Source organism: Antedon mediterranea, chromosome 10 (assembly GCF_964355755.1).
Source record: "Antedon mediterranea chromosome 10, ecAntMedi1.1, whole genome shotgun sequence".
Lineage (NCBI taxonomy): Eukaryota > Metazoa > Echinodermata > Crinoidea > Comatulida > Antedonidae > Antedon > Antedon mediterranea.
Window position 1 is genome coordinate 4,913,352 of NC_092679.1, and position 12,552 is coordinate 4,925,903.

The following is a 12,552-nucleotide window of genomic DNA, read 5'->3' on the forward strand; positions in this document are numbered from 1 at the left end:
AGATATAAACACGTACGTATTTTACTAACATATAATGTTACGCGTGTCCCCTTAATTAACGCGTCTAGATATAAACACGTACGTATTTTACTAACATGTCATGTTACTCGTGTCCCCTCAATTAACGCGTGTAGATATAAACACGTACGTATTTTACTAGCATGTCATGTTACGCGTGTCACCTTAAATAACGCGTCTAGATATAAACACGTACATATTTTACTAACATGTCATGTTACTCGTGTCCCCTCAATTAACGCGTGTAGATATAAAAACGTACGTATTTTACTAGCATGTCATGTTACGCGTGTCCCCTTAATTAACGCGTCTAGATATAAACACGTACGTATTTTACTAACATAATGTTACGCGTGTCCCCTTAATTAACGCGTCTAGATATAAACACGTACGTATTTTACTAACATGTCATGTTACTCGTGTCCCCTCAATTAACGCGTGTAGATATAAACATGTACGTATTTTACTAGCATGTCATGTTACGCGTGTGACCTTAAATAACGCGTCTAGATATAAACACGTACATATTTTACTAACATGTCATGTTACCCGTGTCCCCTTAATTAACGCGTCTAGATATAAACACGTACGTGTTTTACTAGCATGTCATGTTACGCGTGTCACCTTAAATAACGCGTCTAGATATAATAAACACGTACGTATTTTACTAAAATGTAATGTTACGCGTGTCTCCTTAATTAACGCGTCTAGATATAAAAACGTACGTATTTTATTAACATTTCACATGTTACGCGTGGCCCTATAATTAACGCGTCTATAGATATAAACAAATACGTATTTACTAACATGACATGTTACGCGTGTCCCCTTAATTAACGCGTCTATAGATATAAACAAATACGTATTTTACTAACATTTCACGTGTTACGCGTTTCCCTATAATTTTAACAAAAATACGTACGCATTTTTCTAACATGTTACATATTACGCGTGTACCCTTAAACGAGTCTAAATGTAACCGCGTAGGCCTACATATTTTATAACGTGTCACATGGTGTGTGTGTGTGTGTCTCTCTTTGATTTACACGTCTAGTTATATAATGAGTGCGTTCGTTTATCAAGATTTTATAAGCATTATACGTCGTTTGAATTTGTTTTAGTCGTTCAATTTATAAAATTGCCTCTTTAAATGTTTATTGCACTGCAAGTCATTCTCCGTAGAAACATTGATGATCACGTGGGGGAAATTATGCATTAATAAGTGTAAGCCGTTATGCATAACGTCATTTTAAGACAAGTACTCCACAAACACGATGCGGAGAGAGACGTCGCATAGTTGATTGGTGAGTTAGATGGTTATAGCTGTTTCTGTTTTATATTTTAATTTTTTATATATGAACAAATTGTACATACGCGTATTGTATATTTTTGCTATTTATGTACATCATATTCTTATGAATAAGTAAATGTTGATGTTATTATTGGTGTCCAGAAAATAAATTTCTCTATGAGATCAATATCATTTTTACTGATAGTAATATTTTATTACTTAATTATAATAAAAAACTTTATATCGAAAGTTGTTAAACGTTGATATTTTAATATTTATTCGTGTAAATTTAGTGTTATTCAACGTTTTTAATTGTATTGAATAAGCAGTAAGTGAAATATATTATTCAACGGATTAACTTCTCACCTGATGTAGAATGTAGAATAATAACCTATGCTCTGCATTGTCCGTCTTACTACCCTATGCCATTTTATAGCAAACATTATCTTGAAATGTTTACCAATATCCGAATATGTATGCATAAAGTCGTGGATGTATAATATGCGGGCATTCCAGTTATCAATCAATCATCATCCTAATCAAGGAAGACCTATGGACTGTAACAAATGTGTATAGTCAATATTAAATTGTGAATGTATATTGATATTTATCAAATGTTTACTTCAAGTGATATTTATTTAATGTTAGGTCTAGCTGTTAGAAAAAGTGAAGACGATGGCAGCCGCACTCGGTGCAGTCAAATCGTTGTCATCAATCACACCAGATGAGGGCAACCAGCTGTTAGAGTTCGACTCAGCGATTGTCATGATACAGTCACGGCTGCCTGTGCTACTAGCATTACTTGCTATACTACGAGATACGTTTGGTAAATATTAAATCGAGAATATACAATACTGACACTATACCACTACCTTGGTGCATCCTGGTCACTTAGTTAGCAAAACTAGGCTATAATGGAAAGTGGACTTAGTTTAGGAACTTTGTAATCTGTGAGATTGAGCGTTGTCTAAAGCTCTGTCTACAGGCTATCAAACTGTATGTGACAACAAAATGTGATGTGGCCATATGGACATGATGTCATATCACTACCATATTTGGGCATATCACTATACCATATTTAGGCACACTTTAAAAAAAAAAGAGTTTACAAGCGAGAGAATTCGGATGATTTATCGCGTACTCATATTACACGTCCTTGCGTTGCGCCAAATCGCGTCGTATTAGTTTAGTTTAGTTTAAATGGGTAATGATAACGTCATTGCGTTGCGCAATGGGAACCAAGCTTTTATGAAAGAGTGACTGTATTTCTTTGTTTTTCATAGGTGACTCTGGTACCAAATGCTACCCACCCGAATACGTCAGTAACACAGAGAGTGTGAAGTATATCAACGCATACTGTACTTACAGAGAGAACGACGATCTCATCGGCTATCACGAATTCGTACCCTTCTCGTTCACTTTACAGGCTGTTTTAATACAGATTCCTATACTTATATGGATCGCTTGTGGCGGTAGAAAAATATCAATGGTGGCTATGTGGTTTGCTAAATGTTGTAGAGAGATTTGTTCAGAAGCCGAATTCCCGATCAAGTCTGACACCGTCGCCGATGAAGACGACGGCGGGGCAAATAGCAATGATCGTAGAAACTGGCCTAAAGTACATTCAATCATGCAATGTTACATAAACGAATGGTCCGTGTCTCGTACATATGTTTTAGCGTATTTTTTATGTAAGGTCCTACTTTGCTGCGCGACGTGCGCGTCTCTGACTTACCACTACCTGTTACTACGAGTCACCATTGAGCCTTATTTTCTTAACAACGAATTTTCTTGTGACGTAGAAGACTTGAATACAACTATAAACTGTATCAAACCGTACGAAATATTCAACCAGATTTTGATTATCATTGATCTTGTTCTGTGCCTTGCCCTACCACTGGCCGTGATCATTTTAAGAGAATCTCGGTTGCTTTTAACCATGTTCTGCGGATGGCAAAAGAGCATCTCAGATTTTATACCTTTCTTAGAGATTCCAAAAGGAGCATTAAGATTTAATAATACAAATATACTGGCAATGTACTACAAAGAAAATATTGGCTTAGACGAGAAATACGTTCAGAAGATATTAGTACCGTGGAAAACGTCAGTGGCAAAGACTAATGAAGTTTGTTTGAACGAACTTTGTACTACTGAGAAAACGTGTTTTTGATAATCACCATGCCATTGGCTGGTCCCGGCTCAAGTTTTAACAACTGGTCAACTGTACCTCAATAGTACTTTAAGTAAAACGCAATAATATTCCACCTGACGTGCATTACCGCAATCACATAAAATGAAAAAGAAGCACTATAATAACATATGACGTCCATTGGCGGTTTAAATATCGACATGACCGCGCTGAGCATAATATTTACGGATGAATTTTGATAGTTGTGTATGTTAAAGATGTATTGTCCCTTGAAACACAAAAAACGAAGGTCAAGATATTCTAAATTTAAATTGGCCATATCAAAGTAATACTAAAGTTATTCACTTTAAGTCGAAAATTCGAGCCAAAAAACAAACATTTTACGTAATTAACAGCTAAATTAATTTGATTACACTGTCTGGAAAATCGTCGCAAGCGAAAGTAAACAAAGATTTCAAACCATGAGTATACATTATGCATGATGCTAATTAGGATTGTTTACAACTCGTCACGGTTGAGAAGGTGTTTTCACACAGATCGCGAGGAAGTTTTATGATTATGCATACAGAGTAGCTAAATAAGCGCGTTGCATTATGAGATACGTTTTGACTGGAAGTCAAATTATTTTTTGAACCAAAAAACGTCTGTATTTTAGTTAGATGATTTTTTTTTCGACTAATTTTTGGTGAAAGTTAATAACTATTATGATACTTCAAAATGACCCACTTTTTTTTCGATTTTTTTTTTTTAATTTGACAAAGGGACAATACATCTTTAATATAACCTCATCTAATAATGTGTGGTATTTGTATATAGTATTTCGATTAAGCAACACATGTATTCGATACCTATTTAATGAAGACATGTTTTGCAAATACATTTTCATTCTAATAAACCAGTATATGTGAATATTTATTGGGTTGAGACTGCCTCAGGTTAGTCCAGTGTGATCTAGACGTATTTACAGGGCCTTTATATCAAGTTCTAGTTGTATTAAGTAATCCGAATAAATATAAAGCACAAAATTAATCAGATGACGTTTTAATGTGTTATCATTCAGTGTGAAATTGGTTTAAATAGTACTGTTATCTCGGCCATCCAGGGTAGGCCTGGAGTACAACAATTGATGTGCGACACAATACACAATACGGTAGTAATAAATACAATACTTTAAAAATAACAGATTCGTTCGTTTCAATTACGATCATGAATACATTTGGCATAATATTGTAGCGTCTCACATTCTGTGCGCGCTAGGGCTTAACTTAAAAATAATTATATATTCTAATAGAAATCCAAAGAAATACCACTGAATATATGTAACAATTAAATTGATATAAATAGATCTATACATTTTGTTTAGATACCGTATCGGCATTTTTGACTGTAAAATAGAAAAATATCATGAAATGCACTTTTTCAATATGTTCACACGGTGGACTGTTTTGAGGAAGTAAAATAAATGCTTATTCTGCCACCGTATTTAGCAGTTGCTGCGACTAAAAATTGTTTCGTGACATTTTACAACAGAAAATAATATAATATTGTATTTCACGGTCTCCTCTCAAAGTTAATTGAGTGTTTTACGGTAAGTTTTAAGCCATCTATACAGGATAGTGTATTGTGCCTATTTATATATATTTTGTTAGAGGTTCGAAAGAAAGCTCTATTGATCAAGAACTCATTTTGTTAGTATAGGCAAACACTTTGTATAGTTTTTAAAATTGATATTTGTTATTATTATATTTTATAATCTTTAATTAGTATAGGCAAACACTTTGTATAGTTTTTAGTATAGGCAAACACTTTGTATAGTTTTTAGTATAGGCAAACACTTTGTATAGTTTTTAGTATAGGCAAACACTTTGTATAGTTTTTAGTATAGGCAAACACTTTGTATAGTTTTTAGTATAGGCAAACACTTTGTATAGTTTTTAGTATAGGCAAACACTTTGTATAGTTTTTAGTATAGGCAAACACTTTGTATAGTTTTTAGTATAGGCAAACACTTTGTATAGTTTTTAGTATAGGCAAACACTTTGTATAGTTTTTAGTATAGGCAAACACTTTGTATAGTTTTTAGTATAGGCAAACACTTTGTATAGTTTTTAGTATAGGCAAACACTTTGTATAGCTTTTAGTATAGGCAAACACTTTGTATAGTTTTTAGTATAGGCAAACACTTTGTATAGTTTTTAGTATAGGCAAACACTTTGTATAGTTTTTAGTATAGGCAAACACTTTGTATAGTTTTTAGTATAGGCAAACACTTTGTATAGTTTTTAGTATAGGCAAACACTTTGTATAGTTTTTAGTATAGGCAAACACTTTGTATAGTTTTTAAAATTGATTTTTTTTATATCTTTACTTTGTAACCTATATTAATACTTTTTTAAAAATCCAATTGAAAATGTTTAGTAACTGAATCAAATATATTATTTGTTTATTATTATGTTGCTAATTATGGATTTTTTTTTACAAACTTAGACCTAATTGCATTTCAAATACGGACGATGTCAGACACAATTGCTGAAATCACATCGTTGTCTTCGCTTATTGCATATGAAGGACACCGACTTCTACGGTTTGACTCGGTGATTCTTATGTTACAAACACGGCTGCCTTTACTACTGGCTGCATTGGCTTTGATACGTGACACGTTTGGTAAATATAACTAAATATCTATAACATTCTCGCACTACCGTATACTGCATGCTTATTGTTTTTCAGTTCTTCGTGTACATAATTCTATGAAAATGATTTTATTTGTGTCCCTTTCTTTTCTTAGGTGAAATGTCGATTACGAATTGTTACGCACCCGATTTCACTGGAACAGAGAATAAAGCCTTTGTTAACGCATATTGCAAGTACAGGGAAAACCTAGGGCTACTCGGATACCACGAATTCATACCGTTCACCTTCACCCTCCAAACTGTTTTGATACAGGTTCCCGTACTTACCTGGATTTTTCTTGGTGGTAGAAAAATGTCAATGGTGGCTGAGTGGTTTTCCAAATGCTGTAAAGAAGTTTGCTCAAAAGAAAAAAAATGCCCAGCATCGACAAGTAAAAATGACAAGCCTACTCGAGAACCTCATTCAATAATGCAAAGTTACATAAAAAGATGGTCTAAATCATGCACGTATGTTATAACTTATTTCGTCTATAAGTTTTTCCTTTGCATTGTAACAGGTTTGTCTCTGTATTATCATTGTCATATGGTCAAAGTCACAATTGAGCCAAATTTCTTCAACCACGAATTTGAATGTTACGTAGAAACCGTAAATAAGACGGTTACCTGCGTCAAACCGTACGAAATATTCAACCAGATATTAATTATCATTAACATTGTGATATGCCTTGCAATACCACTTTTTCTAATAATTGTTCATGAATGTAATGTGCTTTTTAAAATGTCCCGTGAAAATCAGAACATTTCGAATTTCTTACCTTGCCTTGCCTTGCCAAATAAACCAAAATTGTTTAATAATACGAAAATACTCTTAATGTACTACGAAAGAAATATCGATCTGGATGAGAAATACGTTCAGAAGATAATAGGGTATAAACAAATTAATGGGCAGGAAGAAACTAATGGGCAGGAAGGAACTACTGGGCAGGACGAAACGAAAGGGCAGGACGAAACGAAAGGGCAGGACGAAACGAAAGGACAGGACGAAACTAAAGGACAGGACGAAACTAATGGACAGGACGAAACGAAAGGGCAGGACGAAACTAATGGGCAGGACGAAATGACAGGGCAGGACGGAACTAATGGGCAGAAAGAAAATGAACGTCTACTTTCTTTTTGTTGTACGATCAATACATAACCCAACTACCTTGTGGTTTCCGCTGGTCAAACACTATTTTTTGTTGTATAATCTTACTCATTTTAACTTGGATCTTGATTGTAATTGACAAAACTCCAGCATAATCATGAAGCTAAGTTTACTGTAAAACATGGGTAGTTGCTAAAAGCAAGCGACATCCGTCTTGTAATTAGTGTTGAATGTTAGAATGATTTCTATTACCGTATTTATCCTGATTCATTATAAGTATAAGCAGTTGTAGTGATTATTTACACACGTCATTCGGTTTTAGAATTAGATTAAGTGTATTACATAGAATTAGACAAATATATAAACTTTTCAAACAGGACAGGCGTGAATAAGAACATTTTTACTTGACGTCTCTGAGGCAGAAATCATGAATAATTCATGAGATTAATTAGGCAAAAGTTAGAAAATGATAGAGGCACTATAATAATAATAATAATAACAATAATAATAATAACACTAACAATAATAATAATAATAATAATAATAATAATAATAATAATAATAATAATAATAATAAGATTTTTATAGCGCACATACCACTCCAGAGTGCTCAAGGCGCATTTAAAAATAAAAAGAAATAAATCATACAAATTCCTGACAAATAAAATGCAATTTCTTTGGAGGGTCCCCATCCGTTGTCGTTCTGTCGCGGTCCCGGACCCCTACCTAGGTGACCAAACAAAGGAGCAGGATACACATTTGCCTTGCCACAGACGACCGGGTGCTCAGAGACAACAACCAAGACAGAGGCACCCCAAAGATAATGCTGGCCAGGAAAAGGTATACAAAACAATTCTAAGCCTAAAAAACTTTAAGAAACCTCATGATTTCCATATGCCTTAATGAATAAATGTGTTTTTAATAATTGTTTAAAAGTATCAGTTTTGCAAAATCTTATAGAGCTCGGTAGAGCATTCCACAGACGAGGAGCAGTAACGGAGAATGCTCTGTCACCCCATGAGTGGTGAGACTTAGGCTGATGTAGAAGCAGCGAGTCACTAGAACGCAGATTACGTCCGGGAACATACAGCCTAAGCATGTCAGAAATATATTCAGGAGCCATGCCATTTATAGACTTAAAAACAAAGAGTAATATTTTAAAAACAATGCGGTACCTAACAGGGAGCCAATGAAATATTTCCAAAGTATTTGATATGTGTCCATAGCTGTATTTTGAATCAGTTGGAGCCTGTGGAGTTGTTTTTGTGGTAGCCCGTATAGCAAAGAGTTTCCCATATCCAGTCGTGAAGTGACAAAAGCATGAACAAGTTGTTAGCTGCTGTCTCATTTATAAACTTGCGGATCCTTCGAATGTTTCGCAAGTGAAAAGACGACGCAGAAATAGTTTTTGAGATATGAGAAATCATAGTCATACCCACATCCATTTCAACCCCAACCCCCTATTATAATAAATAGCTTCCCGTTTATTTTAGAACTGTAGTAGGTGTGTTATAAAACAAATAATGAATATGTTGTATTCGTTGAATGGAGAGAATAATTTAACTCGGCTCAAATGACATATTCTCACCATTTAAGTCATAAACATTCATTGTTTGTATAATAAGTTTAAATATTGCCGTGAATCAAATATATATTTCTTTGAATTATTCATTGCTGACATTATGTTATATTATTGACGATGTCACACAATGTAATCATTTTTCCATTTTATACTACTATTTTAAGCCAAGAGGTTGGATCAGATATAGATCTGCTTGTATAGCCTAGAGAATATTGGTGAAGGGTGTTTAAGGATGAGATGGTTTTGATTTGGATTATTGTAAGGGATTAACGGAGATTTCTTGATTGTAGGCTGTTATTAAATTGTTGCAAAAAATACCGTAATGGTTTAATTTGTTTGGTTTTTATTGCACGTGTTACGTTTAAGCCTATACATCATTAGAATGTTTTCACCGTGCATATTGTGTGGAGCCACCTTGAAATACCTTGAATAAATCCCTTTTATGCCTAAACATGGCACGCTGCACAGTTGATGCCAATAGTAATAACCGCCACTTTCGGTTAAAAAAATCGTACTGAAAATGACGGGCGCACGATGAAGATACGATTAAGATAACTTTACGAATTATTGCGACAGGTAAGACGTTTGCTACGATATATTACGACTGTACTTTGATTTCATTACGGCTTCAATACGATTTTGTCAAGAAGCTTGATCATCTGTGAATGTTAACAACCATTGCCAAATCGTTTCTGGACCGAATTGTTCAAAAACTTTTTCGAAAACATTGACGTAAACAAACTTTAATTGGAAATAATGTGAATTCAATAGGTGTGCGTTTTCCCCATGGCCTTATATGTACTTATTCATCGACAGCATTATGACTTGCCGTAGTGATTATCAACATTGTAATATTTCAAAACCAGCTTCCAATGTTTGAACAATTGAGTAATGCATACGGATTAGGTATAAAGACCATGGAGTATTTTAGGTTTAGTAATAATTCACCCGATAATTCACATACATTGTTGATCTTTCCGAATTCATTTACATTTGTTATTTGGGATTCTCGTCGTCATAGGACTGTGATTGTGCTCGTTAGGCTACTCTCTGTTATACATAATTCATTTATAGAATGATGGAATGAATAACGATATAAAAACGTTTATTGCTGGTGATTTCAATCATTTTGTTATAATAAAGTGGCAAGATCTAAATGTATGGAAATAAATTAGACCCTAATGGGTGGTCATATAGATTCACTAGACATGTTACAACTAACTGGGGAGAGGGGGAGAAAGAGAAAATAATAATCTTCTTCTATTTGGACCAATGACCCTGCAGGGATTGGTATCTAATCTTTTTTCACCAAGCTAATTAACTTCTCTCCACTTGTTGATATGATATCGAAAGCTACGTAAAATTCCAGTGTTGTATAATTCAACATAACACGTAGGCCAGTAACGTTATCTCGATCGGAGACATTCAAGTGGAATTTGTTTGCGATGAACTAGTCTGTTTCCACAAAATACAGAGAATTCCCTGATTAAAAAGACCTGGATGATATTCAAAGTTTAATAATTAATTTTATGCATTATAATTGTCCTTGTGTTATCTATGTCTATGTTTATATCTATGTTTAGTTCGACATAAACGACATTCTTTCCAATACTCTAGTTTATAGTGGTTCCTAAGGAAAGTGAGAGCAGACATTTGTTATAGTCTTTAGGCCTACTAGTTACTAGCACGATGGTCAGCGGCGCATTTGAAACAATTACCGCATTCTCATCAATTACTCCAGTTTCAGGAGAGCATCTTTTAGAGTTTGATTCAGCCATTCTTAGGCTGCAGACACGACTGCCTCTACTTCTAGCGTTATTGGCTTTACTACGGACTACATTTGGTAAATATGACAATTACATTATATCAGGGCTATAATTATGCTATGTTACCTGTTACATACGTTTTTAGTTCATTGTTTTTAAAATGGAGAAATGTTTTTCCTGACCAAATGCAGACCTCCAGACTCTCCCGATTTCATGTCATCTGCTGCTCTATCCCGCTAAAATACAATTTCTTCCGATATTTTGGTTAAACAGAGAAAATATCTCAATAATGTATAAACATTAATTTATAATTTTGCTCATTTTTCGAAAAAAAAATGCCTGTACTATCCTCTAGATAGATAAGAGATTTGAAAAAAATACTATAGGTGGTCTACCGGTCCATAAGATGGTTATAATAAAATTCATGCGTTGATTACGAAATACAGAGATTTTTCGCATTTTGGCACGCCATGACATACCTATGTTTATAGATGCAAATATCTAACATGAGGAGTCGTGATTAATTCTGAGTGTTTGATATACATACATCATAAGTAGGGTTAAACAGTTTACATTCTTCACTGGATTTCATGACAAAAGTTCATAAAAAAGTTATCCGTTATTTTTCCAGTACTCTTTTAAGCTTGGTTCACACTATATGACGCAATGTAAGGAGGGAGACGCACCGTATCGGCGCCGCGCGCAACAGTGATAATTAAACTTCTCGTAAGATGAGAATGCGAAATTGACAGAAGATAATTCTATTACGCTCTGCGTCGTCCAGGCGTTAAACGTTTTGCTGCGCCATTTTGGATGTTTTTTAAGTGAGTGACATTAATAAAAGGCACAATAAACATTGCGAATTCAGCCCGGAGATTGAGATTTCATACATAACTTCAGATTTTTTATTATTTTTTTTTTATTATTGATCATCATACGTGTATAGTTATAATACATAATATAATACTCTAACCAAATAGATATTGATGTGAACCAAATAGATATTGATGTGAACCAAATAGATATTGATGTGAACCAAATAGATATTGATGTGAACCAACTAGATATTGATGTGAACCAAATAGATATTGATATGAACCAAATAGATATTGATATGAACCATATAGATATTGTTGTGACCAAATAGATATTGATGTGACCAAATAGATATTGATGTGATGCAAATATCTAACATGAGGAGTCGTGATTAATTCTGAGTGTTTGATATACATACGTCATAAGTAGGGTTAAACAGTTTACATTCTTCACTGGATTTCATGACGTACAAAAAACAACAAACATCATATTATTACAAGACTTCCTTTATATCACTTAGGTGGCACGGGCATATCATGTTACGCACCTGATCTTAACGCCGAGAGTGTAAACTTTATCAATGGATATTGCCGGTACAACGAAAACCAAGGTGCATTAGCTGGATTTCACGAATTCATACCATTTACATTCATCCTTCAAACTATTTTACTGCAAGTCCCCGCACATGTCTGGATTTCCATTGGTGGCAAAAAAGTGTCAATGGTGGCTAAGTGTTTCGTCAAATGCTGTAAAGATAGCTGCTCAGAAGCTAAATGCCTCCCAAATCCTGACAGAAATTGGAATGGAGATAGTTGCTCTTTAAAAGATCTATCACACCCTACCACCAGCGCTGAAGTACAAGATTGTAGTAACTGGCCTAAATTCCATGAGGTAATGCAATATTATATAGACCAGTGGTCTAAATCGTCGAAATATTTAAACCGTTATCGCAACTGTAAATTAGGACTTTATGCTGTGACAATAATTATAATGGTTTGTTATTTTACTGTTACATTTGTGACAGTCGGATCAGATTTTTTTAACTACGAATTCGAATGCTATGTAGAAGCGTTAAATTTTACGTCTATCTGCGTTAAACCTTATGAAATATTTAACGAGATTTTACTTATTACTAATATAGGAATATGTCTTT

General features: G+C 34.2%; 1 protein-coding gene across 1 annotated transcript; it reads left to right on the forward strand.

The window, feature by feature from the left end:
* Positions 1-1,257: 1,257 nt before the first annotated feature.
* On the forward strand, positions 1,258-4,487 carry LOC140060393 (uncharacterized). The gene is made up of 3 exons (XM_072106581.1): positions 1,258-1,322; positions 1,958-2,135; positions 2,593-4,487. Exons 2-3 carry the CDS (start codon positions 1,985-1,987, stop codon positions 3,477-3,479), a joined length of 1,038 nt encoding a protein of 345 aa, XP_071962682.1. The 5' UTR covers positions 1,258-1,322; positions 1,958-1,984; the 3' UTR covers positions 3,480-4,487.
* The last annotated feature ends 8,065 nt before the right edge of the window (positions 4,488-12,552 follow it).

Excerpts from the sequence above, each read along its gene's own strand:
- LOC140060393 (XM_072106581.1), top strand. The coding sequence starts at position 1,985 with ATGGCAGCCGCACTCGGTGCAGTCAAATCGTTGTCATCAATCACACCA. Across the intron at positions 2,136-2,592 it reads TATACTACGAGATACGTTTG|GTGACTCTGGTACCAAATGC; the intron begins GTAAATATTAAA and ends TGTTTTTCATAG.